At 42.1% G+C, this 18,362-nt stretch overlaps 1 protein-coding gene across 5 annotated transcripts in view; it reads left to right on the plus strand.

Annotated features, from left to right (window-relative positions):
- LOC128701131 (uncharacterized) overlaps positions 1–17,232 on the plus strand; it is a 144,758-nt gene extending 127,526 nt beyond the window's left edge. For 3 of the 5 annotated variants that reach the window (XM_070100533.1, XM_053794712.2, XM_070100532.1), the window contains exons 4-7: positions 10,195–10,356; positions 11,338–11,451; positions 12,345–12,453; positions 12,943–13,838. In XM_070100533.1, the coding sequence (XP_069956634.1) occupies positions 10,195–10,356; positions 11,338–11,451; positions 12,345–12,453; positions 12,943–13,412 (855 nt within the window). In that variant the 3' untranslated portion in view covers positions 13,413–13,838. Of the gene's footprint in view, positions 1–10,194; positions 10,357–11,337; positions 11,452–12,344; positions 12,454–12,942; positions 13,839–14,455 lie in introns of those variants that run through there. The other 2 variants (XM_053794714.2, XM_053794715.2) reach the window with 2 other exon arrangements.
- Positions 17,233–18,362: the final 1,130 nt, after the last annotated feature.

An 18,362-nucleotide genomic window follows, 5' to 3' on the forward strand; every position in this document is an offset into this window, starting at 1 on the left:
TGGGAATAGGAAGTTCATAGGCTTTAGGGAGTGTGGTAGCCTTAGAGGACGGGAATCACGTAAGCTCAGGGAATGGGAATCTCGTAAGCCCTGGGGGAATCTCGTAGGCCCTTGGGAATCGCACAGGCCTAGGCTATGTCTAATGGTTATTCCAGCAGTGTGCTAGAAAGAATGCAAGAGGATGTTGACGATTGCAAGTGCGCATAAAAAGCCCAAGATCGTATCAGATATCAAGACACCAACCCCCTTGGGACACACGCCTCGCCCCTTGGGACACACGCCTCGCCCCTTGGGACACAGCGCCTCACCCCTTGGGACACAGCGCCTCACCCCTTGGGACACAGCGCCTCACCCCTTGGGACACAGCGCCTCACCCCTTGGGGCACAGCGCCTCACCCCTTGGGACACAGCGCCTCACCCCTTGGGACACAGCGCCTCACCCCTTGGGACACAGCGCCTCACCCCTTGGGACACAGCGCCTCGCCCCTTGGGACACAGCGCCTCGCCCCTTGGGACACACGCCTCGCCCCTTGGTACACACGCCTCGCCCCTTGGGACACACGCCTCGCCCCTTGGGACACACGCCTCGCCCCTTGGGACACACGCCTCGCCCCTTGGGACACACGCCTCGCCCCTTGGGACACACGCCACCCCCCAAGGGACACAACGCCTCGCCCCTTGGGACACACGCCTCGCCCCTTGGGACACACGCCTCGCCCCTTGGGACACAACGCCTCGCCCCTTGGTACACACGCCTCGCCCCTTGGGACACACGCCTCGCCCCTTGGGACACACGCCTCGCCCCACGCTGTCACCACACACCTAATGATTTGTGAAGAAAAACAAGAATAACAACAATGGCACTAGGCTTAGATTATGGCTAACAGTAACAGCCTGGTTGATTAGGCCCTGATTTTAGGAGAACAAGAACAACAGGTATCTGGAGAGTTGTCCATAAAAAAAAAACATACAACGGGTGGAGTTTGAACCCGCGGTCAGGGAGTCTCAAAACTCTGACCGCGGGTTCCAACTCCACCCGTGGTATGGTTTGTTTGCAATCGTGTCATTACGATTTCGTGAGTGATGCTGAGTTGCCCATACTTATTACCTAAGTCCAAATGCCACCCACGAGAGTCGACACACACACACATTCTCATACCTTGTGGAGAACAAAGGCAGCAGGTGCAAGCCTTGCTGAACGTCGCGCACCGCACGGAAATCCAACCCGGGGTGGCTTCGGGTGTAAACCGAACACTGTGCCACTGAGCTGCAAGTCACCATGTGCACACCCCATTCTTAGTGCCACGGAGCGTTGGCACTGGTGAATGAAACACGTCTCTGGGCGTTGCTGGCCCAGAGCCAAGCTAACTCACTATGACAACGCCGAGGGGTGACTATGACCACTCAACACGGCAGAGATTCTGTCTAGCAACACTGATTTCTCTTTATTTACAACGACAAAACGATCTTTATTTCTTTTTGCAGTATATAGAATATAGTTTACATGTAATAAAATACTGCTAAGAGCAAAGGAAAGCCAGTAGTACATTGTGCATTTCGGCTAATTTCCTTATCTTCTAGCCCTTTCTGACTCCAAAAAAGAAAAAATGAATATTTAGAGGAAAAAATGGGGCGTGTGTAGAAATATTAATAATTATTATGAAGAAAAATAAAGATTGCAAAGAAAATTAATATCTATACAAAATATTAACACTGGCCACAAAAACTAGTTAAAATTACAAATAATTCCAAAGAAGGGTTAGGAATAATAGCTAAAACGAAATCTGGGACCAAAATTGTTGTGTGTGTGTGTGTAGGCCGAGATATTAACGGGATTAAGAGCCTAGCATTAGGTCTCTGGCGGACGTGTCTCCCTCACACCCTCAACACAACTCCAAAATCTGACATAATTCGTGAAACCAGAGACGGGGAAGCAGAAAAAAGCTGTGATTTATAATCTGCGAGGAATGAGGGGAGGTGAAGGCAGGGAATGGCTGGTGTACAAGTGCGTCGGGGATGACTTACACGGACGCCACCGGTTGATACCTTCCATCCGAGAGAAATCCTACACTATTTAATGTAACTTTAGGATAATGTTTGCCTAGCATGACTCTTTACGGGTCGTGAATGGATTATGATTATTTTTTGTGTGTGTATTGTGCGTTTTATTTTTGTGTGTAGAAAGGATAGGGTTGGCCGTTGTATATATATATATATATATATATATATATATATATATATATATATATATATATATATATATATATATATATATATATATATATATATATATCAGAGTCTACAGTACTTTACCACGGAGCTAGACCCAAGATAAGTATGGGTGCTTAGCAGAAGGTAAGCGATGTTACCCCATACCCCCGGGCACCAAGCTCGTTTTGAAAGTCCACTGCATGTGGCAGGATTCGATGAAATAACTCAAAACGAGCTTGGTGCCCAGGGGTATAGGGTAACATCGCTTACCTTTGGCTAACCACCCATACTTATCTTGGGTCTAGCTCCGTGGTAAAGTACTGTGGACTCTGATACAGAGTTAGCAGGTTCGAGTCCTGCTGTGGATATTGAAACAATGTTTGTAAATAATTTTCGCCTGGTCCTTCTAGTCTCGAATGTTGTTAGATTCAATTACTTTAGCCCTGTTTTGTCAGGTCTTCATAATCTTGTATTTACTGAGGTTGAATTTAAGCAGCCACTTATCTGACCAGCCCTGGAAATTGTCCGGATCTATTTGCAACCTTTCTCCGTCCTCATCTGTTTGTATTCTCATTATTTTAACATCAACAAACAGAGACACACCTGACTTAATCCCATCTGGTATGTCGTTCACATAAACCAGAAATAGTACCAACCCTAATACAGATCCTTGTGGTATCCCGCTTGTTACTCGTCCCCATTCTAACATCTCTTTCCGGACAATCACTCTTTGATTCTTTCCATTATATAAGAACATAAGAAAGGAGGAACACTGTAGCAGGTCTGTTGGCCCATACTAGGCGGGTGCTTCACAATCCATCCCACTAACAGAATATTTGCCCAACCCAATTTTCAATGCTTCCCAAGCAATAAACTTTGATAATTCTGTGATGAATGGTTTGAAAAACCGACAAGTTGAAGATTGTAAAGTAAAAGGACACAAGTGCAACTAATGTGACATTTATTGTGGCAACGTTTCGCTCTCCAGGAGCTTTATCAAGCCATTACTAATGGCTTGATAAAGCTCCTGGAGAGCGAAACGTTGCTACAATAAATGTCACATTAGTTGCACTTGTGTCCTTTTACTTTACATATTGTCGGTAATTCTACCAACTTTATTACAAGTTGAAGATTGAGACACTTATGCAGCATATGGGAATCTTTATTCAGGAAACGTTTCGCCACACAGTGGCTTCATCAGTCCAATACAAAGAGGAAGGCGTAAGGAGAGGAGGAGTATGAGGTAATCAGTCCCTCAGCCTGGAGTCGATGTGTTCAGTCCATCAATCTTGTAGAATGTCCTTACGCCTTCCTCTTTGTATTGGACTGATGAAGCCACTGTGTGGCGAAACGTTTCCTGAATAAAGATTCCCATATGCTGCATAAGTGTCTCAATTTTGATAATTCTGTTTACTCACGTGTAAGTCCCACTCAAATCCAACCCCTCTCACTCATTAACGACGTTTCCAGTAATTGTTGCCTGCTGCTCAAGCGTTTTGCTCCAATCTCATGTGTGGTACAGTGTCAAATGCCTTTATTGCAGTCTAAAAAAACACAATTCTCTCTCTCTCTCTCTCTCTCTCTCTCTCTCTCTCTCTCTCTCTCTCCCTCTCTCTCCCTCTCTCTCTCCCTCTCTCTCTCTCTCTCTCTCTCTCTCTCTCTCTCTCTCCTTCTCTCTTTCTCTCTCTCCTGATTACTTTTTGTAAATGGTCCAAGTCTGACCGAAACGTCGTCGTGAGCTCCTCTCTCCTATATACTGGTTATTTGTGTATTCTTATTTTCTCACAGAATTCCAAAACGTTGTTCATACGACTTTCCATCTTTACACTCGTGCTGGTTATTATTTATGTAACCCGTACCCTGCATGGTACACATGTCGGCCAAACTGGCCGGACGTTCAGTGTGTTTACTCCCCTTCATGTAGTGACCTACATGTGGTTGCAGGGGTCGAATCTCGGCTCCTAGCCCCGCCTCTTCGCTGACCACTGCTAGGTGTTTGTGTGTGTGTGTGTGTGTGTGTGTGTGTGTGTGTGTGTGTGTGTGTTCTGGCTACAATGACCTTCATCTCAGGTTCCAACTTCTGTTGTGTAAAACAAATAAATTAAGTAAAAAAACAAATAAACTAAGTAAGAACAAAGATCTCCGGCAAAAATACTTCCGTTGCAAGTAATGCAAAATTTTGCAACTTGCTATTTTTGCAGTATTTCAAAGAAAATAAACTCGCATATTAGCACCTTCACACACTAATACCCAGAAGTAAGAACAGATGTTGCATTTGTTGCTAAAACAGTGTCTCTTGTCACTGGCTGAACGAAAAGTTACTTCATTTCCACATATATACTTAAAAAAGTCCTGACCTGAGTAGATTAAGGCTTTGCCTTAAGCCGGTAGGAAACTTGGACCTGCCTCGCATGGGCCAGTAGGCCTGTTTCAGTGCTCCTTCTTTCTTATATTCTTATGTTGTTCTTAAAAGTCAATTCTCTTGAAATCCTGACGATGTAAACAAGAACTGAGCGATAATTTCCACTTCGAGACTTAAAGTTCCCCGTCAGGAGTGACTTGTTTCAAATTTCTAGCCACATATTGCTGGTTTTGAACATAGGAACATATGGAAGGAGCACTGCAGCAGGTCTACTGGTCCATGTAAGGCAGGTCCAAGTCTCCTTCCGGCTTAAGGCAATGCCCTAACATGACTCAAGAAATCGTAATGACACGATTGCAAACAAACCATACCCCCGGCCGGGATTGAACCCGCGGTCATAGAGTCTCAAAACTCCAGCCCGTCGCGTTAGCCATTAGACCAGCTAGCCACAATAAGATTCATCCAACTAGGTATATTTCTACACCATAGGAAGGTTAGCACAGGCACCTCTGTGACCACAAATGCAAGTTTTTACAGATGAATCTCCAGCTAGCGTGGCCGTGACGAACTCTAGCTCAAGTCCCTTCACTGCCTTCATTGTGGCTAGCTGGTCTAGTGGCTAACGCGACGGGCTGGAGTTTTGAGACTCTATGACCGCGGGTTCAATCCCGGCCGGGGGTATGGTTGGCAATGCCCTAACCTAGTCAGGTCATATTTGGGAAAGGGGTGATTTTGATAAGGACTTGCTTTGTATAGGCCAGTAGGCCTTCTGCAGTGTTCCTCCATTCTTATGTTCTTAATGAAGTTAGGATTAAACTCTCAATGTATATACACTAGGACTTAGAAGACGTTTCGGTCTCGAAACCTTGATCAAGACCCCAGGACCGAAACGTTTCCTAATATATCCTAGTGTTTCTTAAGGCTGAATATTCAGGATCGATTCAAGGAATAGGGCCACAGGTTTCATTTCCTAGGATCAAGAGCCCCCGTCACCGGCGTTAAGGACCCTCACTCGAGGGCTCGCTATCGTACAGCTCTGCTTGGAGCGAAAAGTTGTCATAATAAAAACGTGCTTCGTATTGCTTTTTTTTTTATCTTCAAGTTTCGCCCAGTATGCTAAACCAACGTGTGTGTGTGTGTGTGTGTGTGTGTGTGTGTGTACTCACCTATTTGTACTCACCTATTTGTGGTTGCAGGGGTCGAGTCATAGCTCCTGGCCCCGCCTCTTCACTGATTGCTACTAGGTCCTCTCTCTCCCTGCTCCATGAGCTTTATCATACCTCGCCTTAAAACTATGTATGGTTCCCGCCTCCACTACTTCACTTTCTAGACTATTCCACGACTTGACTACTCTATGACTGAAGAAATACTTCCTAACATCCCTTTGATTCATCTGAGTCTTCAACTTCCAATTGTGACCTCTTGTGTATGTGTCCCATCTCTGGAACATCCTGTCTTTGTCCACCGTGTCTATTCTGCGCAGTATTTTATATGTCGTTATCATGTCTCCCCTGACCCTCCTGGCCTCCAGTGTCGTCAGGCCGATTTCCCTCAACCTTTCTTCGTACGACAATCCCCGTAGCTCTGGGACTAGTCTTGTTGCAAACCTTTGCACTTTCTCTAATTTCTTGACGTGCTTGACTAGGTGTGGATTCCAAACTGGTGCTGCATACTCCAGTATGGGCCTGACGTAAATGGTATACAGTGTCTTGAACGACTCCTTATTGAGGTATCGGAACGCTATCCGTAGGTTTGCCAGGCGCCCGTATGCTGCAGCAGTTATCTGATTTATGTGCGCCTCAGGAGATATGATCGGTGTTATACTCACCCCCAGATCTTTTTCCTTGAGTGAGGTTTGCAGTCTTTGGCCATCTAAACTATATTGTGTCTGCGGTCTTCTTTGCCCTTCCCCAATCTTCATGACTTTGCATTTGGCAGGGTTAAACTCAAGGAGCCAGTTTCTGGACCAGGCTTGTAGCCTGTCCAGGTCTCTTTGTAGTCCTGCCTGATCCTCATCCGATTTGATTCTTCTCATTAACTTCACATCATCTGCAAACAAGGACACTTCTGAGTCTATCCCTTCCGTTATGTCGTTCACATATACCAAGAACAGCACAGGTCCTAGGACTGACCCCTGTGGAACCTCGCTTGTCACAAGCGCCCACTCTGACACCTCGTCACGTACCATGACTCGTTGTTGCCTCCCTGTCAGGTATTCTCTGATCCATTGCAGTGCCTTTCCTGTTATGTGTGCCTGATCTTCTAGCTTTTTCAGTAACCTCTTGTGAGGAACTGTGTCGAAGGCCTTTTTGCAGTCCAAAAAAATGCAGTCGATCCACCCCTCTCTCTCTTGTCTTACTTCTGTCACCTTGTCATAAAACTCTAGTAGGTTTGTGACACAGGATTTTCCTTCCCTGAAACCATGCTGGTTGTCAATTATACACTTGTTTCTTTCCAGGTGCTCCACCACTCTCCTCCTGATGATCTTCTCCATGACCTTGCATACTATACACGTTAGTGATACAGGTCTGTAGTTTAGTGCCTCATGTCTGTCTCCCTTTTTAAAAATTGGGACTACATTTGCCATCTTCCATACCTCAGGGAGTTGCCCAGTTTCAAATGATGTGTTGAAGATCTTTGTTAATGGCACACACAATATCTCTGCTCCCTCTTTAAGGACCCACGGAGAGATGTTGTCTGGTCCCACCGCCTTTGAGGTGTCAAGTTCGCATAGCAGCTTCTTCACTTCCTCCTTGGTTATATGTACCTCATCCAGCACTTGCTGGTGTACCCCCCTGTTCTGATTTCCTGGAGTCCTACTGGTTTCCACTGTAAATACTTCTTTAAATCTCGTGTTGAGCTCCTGACATACCTCTCGGTCGTTTCTTGTGAATTCCCCATCACCCTTCCTCAGTCTGATTACCTGGTCCTTGACTGTTGTTTTCCTCCTGATGTGGCTGTACAACAGCTTCGGGTCAGTCTTGACTTTCGATGCTATGTCATTTTCATATTGTCGCTGAGCCTCCCTTCTTATCTGTGCATATTCATTTCTGGCTCTTCGGCTAATCTCTTTATTTTCCTGAGTTCTCTGTCTTCTGTACCTTTTCCATTCTCTAGTTCACCTAGTTTTTGCCTCCCTACACCTTTGGGTGAACCAAGGACTCGTTCTGTTCTTCCCATTATTTCTGTTTCCCTTGGGAACAAACCTCTCCTCTGCCTCCTTGCATTTTATTGCCACATAGTCCATCATTTCTTGTACTGGTTTTCCTGTCAGTTCCCTCTCCCACTGAATGTTTTGAAGGAAGTTCCTCATGCCTGAGTAGTTCCCCCTTTTGTAGTTTGGTTTTTCCCACCCTATTCCTGCTACTCTCTCCACTTGGAGCTCAACTATGTAGTCGAAGCACAGAACCACATGATCACTAGCTCCCAGGGGCCTTTCATACAAGATATCCCCAATGTCTGAACTACTCAGGGTGAATACAAGGTCCAGTCTTGCTGGTTCATCTTCTCCTCTCTCTCTGGTAGTGTCTCTAACATGTTGTGTGTGTGTGTGTGTGTGTGTGTGTGTGTGTGTGTGTGTGTGTGTGTGTGTGTGTGTGTGTACTCACCTATATGTAGTTGCAGGGGTCGATTCACAGCTCCTGTTTGTGTGTGTGTGTGTAGGACCTTCCGTGGTTTTTTTTTCTTTGCCTGTTGTATATCATTTCCAGTTGGATATTCACCTAATTTCACCGAAGACGTGTAGACGAACTGCTGAACAATTGGTTTTTGGTCATCTGACCGAGGCTTTCCGCTGGCTTACCGGTCTACCCGTTTAGAAATTATGGTCATAGTTATAATGCAGCACCAGGTCCGTGGTTCGAATCTCCTCCGGTACGGCTGGAAAACATTAGGGACGTGTTTCCATAAGACACCTGCTGTCCCTGTCCCTGTTCACCCATCAGTTTAAAATGGGTACCTGGGTGTTAGTGGACTGGTATGGGTCGCATCCTGGGACAAAACTGACCTAATTTGCCCGAAATGCTCAGCATAACAAGGGGCTTTCTGTATAGTAGTATGTCACTGATGTCAGCTATGGTCAGTATACCTTATACATGTACTTGTAGTAAATAAGATATTATTATTATTATTATTATTATTATTATTATTATTATTATTATTATTATTATTATTATTATTATTATTTTAAGAAGCGAGAGTGGGCGTAAATCCTTGTGCTCTCGTTATAACGATCGTTTCCTTACGATTTCACGTTTGTTTGAACTATTTAGCCAACAGTATCGCTAGATAAGAAAAACTGAACAATACCGTGACTGGAACAATACACAATTACGTGTGTGACTAGTTACTGTATTAATGTTGGTAGAATTACCGACAATGTTGGGTATAAGGATACAAGTGCAACTAAGGTGGCATTTTATTGTGGCAACGTTTCGCTTTCCAGGAGCTTTAACAAGCCTTTTATCCGACTAGTTCATAGTCCAAGTTGAACCGACACGTCGTTATACGTTTCTGTCTCCATGTGTACCTACAAAAGTACTCGTTCTGTTAACTATAAGTTAGATTACGGCGCCCTTAACTTTAATTTACTTAAGAACCAGTAACTAAATTATATAACCGCAGAGAAGGTCAGGAGTGGCGGGGTGAGTCATACGATACCACCCCTTGTTTTAATTCGTTGGAAACCCAACGCTGGTTTTTATGGTGATGAGAACGGGCGTATTTGTCGATACAAATCCCGGTTAAAACTGAATAACTCTGTTGAGTGAGAGACAGTAAGGGCAGACATTTTTTGAACACATCGGCTGATTCCCACCAGGCCATGTTGATCAAGGAAAGAGAAATATTAACTCTCTCTCACTTCTCAGTTGTCTTCTCAGGTTGGCTTATTTTAAAGCCACCACTCGTCAAGAATATTTTAACACCTAAAATACTGGATTAAAGTCAAGTTTTAGTGTCCACTCCGAGAAATATGGTTAAGGTTTGTCAGGAAACAGGAGAGGTGTTTCCCGACGCGGGTCTTTAGTCATATGATTTACAGCTGGAGCCTTTGATCAATCTGACCGAGGCCTTCCACTGGCTTACCAGTCCACCCTTTTTAAAAATTATGGTTATGATTATAACCATAGATGATAGATACCGAGAATATGTGCTTCTCGGTCTGTATGTCCCTTTCTCGCCCATATTAAAAAAAAAAATACAGTATGAAAACTACTGGAGACCTGAGTCTTGACTATTGAGGTATCACACGATCCTCTGAGAGCCAAAGCCAGAAATTAAATAAACTCTGGCCAGGATAAAGGTATTAGCTCGACACACCTCCAGCCTAGAAAGACAAATAAGTAAACAACCTTGACATGCCAGTTTAAAGTTGCACTTGGCACTACATCGTCATCGTGTGTTTAATTTAGTCTGTCCTCTCAACGCCAACTTTTCCGTTGTAATTCTTAATTAAAGTGAGTAAATACATACATTATTTAGGATAGGTTAACGTCAATTATAACACGCATATTATTATCAATAAATGCCATCATACATAAAAAAAGACAATGTTTTGAAGCACAGCAAATGTAGAATAAACCTGTTGAAACTTGCTTAATAGTAAATGTTTTGTCTTCCAGTTCAAAGGGTGCACTAAGGCATTTTCGCGACTGGAAAACCTGAAGATCCACCTACGAAGTCACACTGGAGAGAGACCTTATATCTGCGTTTACCCACACTGCATGAAGGCCTTCTCTAACTCCTCTGACAGAGCCAAACACCAGCGGACACACGTTGATGCTGTAAGTATTGTATTATGTGACATGAACGAACTCCCTTGAGGACAGTAAAAGACCAAATCATTACATCTGCTTTCCTTCCTTCTATAATAGTAGATAGTCCCCTGCCATGATACGTAGTAATAAGTAGTTCTCGCCAGATATCTTCGCTGTGAACCTGCAACTCATTTGCTGTCTGCCTTTCCCATGTATATTTTGAGGCGCTCTTTATCGTCCTTGCACATTTCTAGGTAGTAATCTGTTTTTATTAATAGGATCATCGTCTGAGGAGACGATGCACTGAGATACTTGTCCCACTTCCTGACCAATAAATCATTACTACCACTGAGATCATCATCAGAAAGCAGGAAAGTGTCTCCTGACGCAAGTCCCTCTCAGTTGATGACCCGCTCAGTGATAAGTAACCACTGTCGTACCAGCTGGTGCTGAGTATCGGTGATTAAGTAATCGATGTTATATATAAGAACACAGGTACACTGCAGTGGGTCTATTCCCACTCCTGTACGTGTCCAGCCGAGTTTTAGAGCTGGTTTAAGAAGACACGTCGGTAAACACTAGGATATTCGGTCCTGGGACCATGATCACTTCTGAAGTGATCAAGGTCTCAGGACCGAAACGTTTTCTAATAAATATTCCCTAGTCTTTACTTACGTATCTTTTTAAAACCAATTTGTCGGTATCAATTACCAAGGTTTATACCATAGTCTGACAGTTTTAGAGCTGCCCAGCTCAATTGCCTTGTGATATACCGGTGCTATAAACCTATAGTTAATTAAACATCTTTTGTCCCAACCGAACTATGCTTTTACCCACCTAAATAAAAAAATCACATTGGCGAGTCCTGTCAAAAAAAAAAAAATATAAAAGTTAGACCTGAAATGAGAGAAGCTGTTAGCCTAGTATTAATTAAATACGATTAGACAGCAGTGAAAAAAAAGGTACCGGCTGTTTCTTTAATATAAACAATGTGATTGTGTCTTTCAGAAACCATACGTGTGCTCGGTACCCGGGTGTAAGAAGAGATATACCGACCCATCATCCCTCAGAAAACACGTCAAAAATCACTCGGCCAAAGAGCAGGCGCTTGCTAAGAGGAAGGTAGGTAATGACAATAAACTAAAAGATATAATTTTTATGAACTAAAGTACATAATGTTACATTGTTGAATCTGATTATGTGTGTTTGATTTAGGAAGTTCCATAAAGAACAAAAAGTTACAATACCGTGACTGGAAGAATATACATATAATCCACACATAGGAGGAGCCTAGAACGACGACGACGTTTAGGTCTGACTTGGACCATTTACAAAGTCATACTAACAGAAAGGAAAGAAGGAAGTATATATAGGCCAGCAGACAGGTATGGAACGAGAGAGGTAGTAGGAAGGGAAGTAGTAGTAGTAGTAGAGGTAGTAGGAAGGGAAGTAGTAGTAGTAGAGGTAGTAGGAAGGGAAGTAGTAGTAGTAGAGGTAGTAGGAAGGGAAGTAGTAGTAGTAGAGGTAGTAGGAAGGGAAGTAGTAGTAGTAGAGGTAGTAGGAAGGGAAGTAGTAGTAGTAGGAAGGGAAGTAGTAGTAGAGGTAGTAGGAAGGGAAGTAGTAGTAGAGGTAGTAGGAAGGGAAGTAGTAGTAATGTGACTTCTACTGCTACTTCCTTTCCTACTACCTCTCTCGTCCTGTCCCTGTCTGCTGGCCTATATATATACTCCCTCCTCTCCTTTCCGTTTGTGTGACTTTGTAAATGGTCCAAGTCGGACCGGAACGTCGTCGTAAGCTCCTCTCTCCTATAGAAAATACCATATTTAACTAGGTATTTCAGGTATACTTAGAGTTTGATTTAATTCCTATTTTAGAGATTCAAGTATTCTGGTTTGTTGGTGTATTTTCGTACCGACGCTAAAACAAAACTTGAATGTTAAATTAACTGGTGTTACAAATTCGATAAACATTAATGTTAGTGAAAATGAAGAATGATATATAATGGCCTGTTACAGATGAGAGCCCCAGAGGAGGATTTTCGTGGGTCGTCCCCAAACTGCCTAGTTGGCCTACCTCTTGAGACCGACACTCCTCTGATGGATCACGATGCTCTACAGTACAGCGGTGAGTCCTCCCTCGGTATGAGCGTTACTAGAACAACTTGAGAGTCGTCAGGAAACGGGACAAATGCCTCCTGAAGCGGGTTTTGGTAATGTGACCCGCCCCTGGAACCTTTGGTCATATGGCCGAAGGATTACGCTGGCGTACTGGTCCATCTCTTTAGAAATTATAGATAAAATCATTTGATGATAGTCTAAGATGTGACTGTTTCCTCTCTCAATATAATTTGTAGTGTCGCAACCTTAATAATTTATTTTGATAATAATTAATATAATGCTACAATTATTAGTCTTCGTATAGCAGTAGCACAATAAAAAGGTTATATTATTATTATGTAAAGTAGTAAGCCTGGAGGCTCGATCCTTCGTCCACTAAACGAGAGACTAAATATTTTATAAAATACTTCCGTTCGTGGTATTTGCTTATAGATTCATTTATTTATATATTTACGTTGATTAAATGGAAGTTAGTGAGTTAGTTGTGTTCCCCCAGACAGTGTCGTCCCCGAGTGTGGGTCCAGGGGATGTGGTCCGCTTCAGTCTACGGTGCCATGTGCTCTCCCGACGGCCCTCGGGGGAGAGCACACAGATGGCACTGGGGCTGCCGGAGACCTTAGTGCCCGAGTTTTCCCAGGAGGACCTCGACGCATGGGTCAGCATATACTGAACTACCAACACCTGCCAAACAATACTCTCTTCGTGTACGGACAGGATTCTCAGATGCAGCAGCAGCTGCAGAGCAAACTTTTGGGAGGAAATGACGAGTGTGAGATAATGTATGAATCTTTATCACCGTCCTACTGCCAAGCCCCGCCCTACTCAGCTGGTGCCTCGTCTCATCTTGCACACTATACCATCACCACTCCTGCTACCCACTCGTCCTACCAGACGCCAGTATTTACACAGCAGCAGCAGCAAATACACCAGCAGATGTCACCGTACTCGACACAACAAGGAACTTGAAGTGATAGTTGATTATCGGTGAACACAGGAATGGCGAGGTAACTCTGAAACAGTTGCCTTGTAACTCCGGGAAGCGAGGACAAGTTCCACGAAGCTTGTCAGCACACAGTGGGCCAATAATATACTATGTTGTTAAAATGTATCTAACTGTTGAGGCTGCAGTTGATACTTTATTAACTGACCACATTGTACACTGAGACCCACTCTTCCAGTGCCTATTTTTGTATAGTTTTTCTAACTGTTTGAAGGTTGTGTCCACTGAGGTCAGTCATGCCACACCTCTGCTGGATGCAACATACAGTTTAATTGCCTTGAAAGCAGCATTTGTACAATCCTTTCATACACACACAAACACACTGTGTACATACATACATATATACATACGTTGGAGCGTCAAAGTATAATGAACACTAGTCATTTAGAATAACCTGTATGTAATATATATATATATATATATATATATATATATATATATATATATATATATATATAGCTATATATATATATATATATATGTATATATATATATATATTATGTCGTGCCGAATAGGTAAAACATTTAAAGATATGTATTTTTAATTTATGTTAATGTAAAAAAATAATAATTCTGTACCAAAAGTACCTTAGAAAACTTACCTAACCTTATTATAACAAGCGCAATTTAATATAGACTAATCCAGCTAAATATATTTTAGATAAGTTTACAATTTAATAATAAAAAAACACAATGAAACATATTTTTTCGTTAGGCTCAGAATGATATTTGCGAAATTACTGCATACACAAATTTTCGCTTTCCTTATTCGGCAAGAAGAGTGTGGCTATTAAGCCAAAATCGCAAGTTGTACCTATATGGCACGACATATACATATACATACATAGTCTTTATGTCTGTCAATGAATTTAGAGGTTAACTGAGTACTATACTTCAGTAAAACTTTTTGTTTGTACTCTGGCATATACCAGAGAACTGGTGATATATATTTTTTATTTATTACACTGCAAAAGCGACTTAACTAATGCATAAATCATTGTCATTGAAGGTTACAGACGGACACCCGTGATACAGGAATCACCGGGTCAGCCAACAAAACATTTGATGTTGCTACTGAGAGTAATTTTTAAGGGCACCTTTCATTGGTGTAGTGCCCATAGCTGGTATTTACAAGCTTGAACCAACAATGCCAAAGACTGTGGTCCACGATTGTTATCTTATGATGGAGTGACGATTTGGATTTTTTTTTTTTTGCCTTCTTGACGTATATATTTGTTGCATCTGTAGCCTAACCTAGTAGTGCTGCCCATTTGCTCTAGATACATACATCTATATTAATACGGATCTATTTTAGAAGGATCTATTCTTAGGGCCTATGAAAATTTTAGTATCTATGAGGCTTTGGAAATATATACATAAGCTATAACAACTTGCCAAAATATCGAAATTATTAGGCACACAAAAGTAAGTTTAAAAGTTTTTTTATAGCAATAAATGCATTGTAGACATATGGGGAAGTTATGTTTTGAGGGACAATGATATACAAATCACTATAAATATCTTCCAAACCTTCATGCCGTCCTGCTTGCCAATAATTTGTAAAAATAAACATGTCGCAGAAAGACCCCTTTATGAGTACGACATTTCACCTCTATGAGATTTTATCAAATTCCACTTGATAATGACATAGGTGAAAAATGTCTCGTGTGGGAGAAATGTCGCATTAAGGTCTCCCTTTGTTGTATGAGTCGTTACCACTTGTAGGCTACGTCATAATTCAACTACCAGAGAGTAATTGAAGGTAGATGGACACCTGTCATTAAGAGTCAAAATCTGGCCTATGGTCCGTCACCCTTCAAGTAGTGACCAATGATTTGGACCTAAATTGGGAACAGGAAACAATGGACCACAATGTTTCTGAGCGGAATTTGAGAATGTTATGATTTAATTTTAGTGTTTTAGCAATTTCCTTCTTGATATTTAGTGCTGCAGCACTGCTTCATATATATTTAAAACGTCTATTGTTGCTGATACTAAAATTAATCACTTTCATTAATACTTTTTAAGGTTATTCTCGAAATCTGCTCAAAATGTCGTATGTGTTAAGCTTGTTTAATTATTGCAATATGTACATAAAGTACAAATCTGTTTATGTATGTTTACCACAAGTTTTATGAGTGCAAAGTTATTTATTATAAATATATGTTAGAGTCGTGATAGCGTTAGGGTACAGGTGTATAGATTGTCTGTCTGCTGCTCAATTGTAAGCTAGCCTTGCCTCATTACATGCCTGTGTGTGCAGCTGTGTACAAATGTACATTTTTTTGCTACATGTTGCAAGTTTTTGTCAATGGGCTGTAAGTCTGATTTGTGATTTCCGTCTCTAAGAATAATGGTGATGGATATCAGAATTTTTATGGCTGACATAAAAATGATTATAATGGGTTGATATGTAATTCATCATTAATGGACCGTCTATCATACTGAACAATGACAGGATCATGTATAGAAACGAACCGATAAATATTCACTATATGTAGTAATTCTAACACAAAAGAAATGGCGTTTGATAATGCAAATCACATAAAAATTAAAGCACTGAAGAAGGTCCTCACCATGACACCGAAATAGACATTAATAATATTCTCTTTTAAAAGACTCTTCGGGTATTATCCAAGAATGTAGAGGAATACAGAAACATAGAATTATTATCACAAACATGTATAAATCAATGTAGGATTTGTTGCAATTTGACAGTGGTTATTTGTTGAGGTGGTGATCATAGATCATTGAAAATATCCAGGATTGAGTTGTTACCAGTAGTAATATGTCAAGTACTTGCGTGAAGGTATATTCACTCACCGGATGAGTTGAACTGCCCAAGAAACTCTTCTCTCTGGGCAAAAGTCTATGAAGTGTATTCGTTTCTATGCGAGTCAGTATATGCAATGGGTTGCGGGTTCAAACCCCACCCATGGTATGGTTTGCAGTCGTGCCATTACGATTTCGTGAGTCATGTCAGTGATCACTAGTGCCGGTGAAGTAATCTGCAGAGCAAGACTCTAACTGTGATGGTATATTGCACAATGTAGAGCTACCATGGTGTGGCTCTATACTAAGGGAACTGTTGACCACACATGCGAGCACCATTCATTACTTAAACCATGACTACGTACTTCTTATCACTACTATATTCTCCAGTTTGCTCTTTTAGCGACGGTAAGAACATAAGAAAGGAGGAACACTGTAGTAGGCCTACTGGCCCATACCTGGCAGGTTCTTCTCAACTCCAAACCCACTAGCAATTTTTGTTTGCAAAAAATATGATAAATTGGTGGTCAGGCACGAACGTCATAGGAATCATACAACACTCGGAGAATAGATGGTAATCAGATTTGATCCTAGGAAAGGGAAGGTAACTGCAGTTCCTTGAAACAAGAGCCCCATTGGGGGTACACAGTCCACATGAGGCGAGGCAGCTGTCACACTCAACAGTGCTTTCATTATATTTAGTCACCCCTCGACTCATGGTTGGTTGGTTAATGGGGAGGTTTGAAGCCTATCGACTACATGAGGATCATTAGGCTGCATGTAACCCATTCACCACCAGTCAAGAATACTCCCTGAAATGGGGACTTAATTAAACTCTCAGCGTATATACACTGAGATATACACCTCTCGGTGTATATATCCTGTGATCTCTACTCACTTATGTGCCGCAAATTGTCTAAGTGATTTTTAGATTATTTTTTATAAATGTGGTGACATGTATGTGTAAAAAATAAAGTAGGCTTTTGTGATAATTCAATAAAACAATGTATGTGCTGTTTATTTTAATCATATCCTTTATAACCTGGGTATTAAATATATGCAGAATTTACGGTGCCCCGTGGCCTGGTAGCAAAAGCTTTCGCTTCACACGGTGAGTGTCCAGGTTCGAGTCCCGGCGAAGGGGTGGAAATATCGGACGTGTTTCCTTACACCGGTTGTCTATGTTCACCCATCAGTAAAATGGGTACCTGGGTGTTAGTGGACTGGTGTGAGTCGCATCCTGGGACAAAACTGACCTAATTTGCCCGAAGTGCTCTGCATAACAAGGGTTTTTTATACAGCAGTATTGATGTCAGCTATGATCTGTATACCTTGTACATGTACTTGTAGTAAATAAAGATTTGATTATATTATTATATATTATCTCGTCTGGGTATTAAAGACATGTGGTATCTCGTCTGCCGAGGACGAATCAGGTGGAACGTCAGGAAAATTTAGGTCTGGTCACATTCATTAGGGATTTGCCTGTACTTCCGGCCCGGGTCTTCTCCAGAAGGCGACCCGGCGGGTCTGGTCACCCGAACTGTCGACAAGAGAGACGAGGAGGATGTGAGACGAGGGATGTGAAAGCTGTCATAAACAGCCTTTACTACTGACCTGTCCAGCGTTGTAGAGGAGCATGGCGAGATCTATACAGGCGGGAGTAAGAATGCCAGGATTTACATATAGATGTATGTGATGAGTGGTTTTGAAAACCGACAAGTTGAAGAATTGAGACACTTATGCAACACATGGTTGTTGTGTTGCATAAGTGTCTCAATTCTTCATATAGAGGTACCTGACAAGTAGAGGGCGAGAAGTGAAAAAAAAAATTGTCCCAGCCAGTCAACAGTAAGACACTCCGACCCCTCAAGGGAGGTTCCTTGATGCTAGTGATGGGGGCTCTTGATCTAAGGAATTGGATCTGTGTTCCAATTCCCTGAATTAAGCCTGAATGCCTTCCATCATCCCCTCACAGGCGCTGTATAATCCCTACGGGTTTAGCGCTTCCACAATAATAAAAATAAAAATAAAAATAATAATAATAATAATAATAATAGTAACTAAGACCCTCCTACTGGTGAAGAGGTATTGATGTCAGAAGCAATGACATCATAAGGGCTGGACACGAGTGTCTGTGGGAG

Source organism: Cherax quadricarinatus, chromosome 73 (genome assembly GCF_038502225.1).
Source record: "Cherax quadricarinatus isolate ZL_2023a chromosome 73, ASM3850222v1, whole genome shotgun sequence".
NCBI lineage: Eukaryota > Metazoa > Arthropoda > Malacostraca > Decapoda > Parastacidae > Cherax > Cherax quadricarinatus.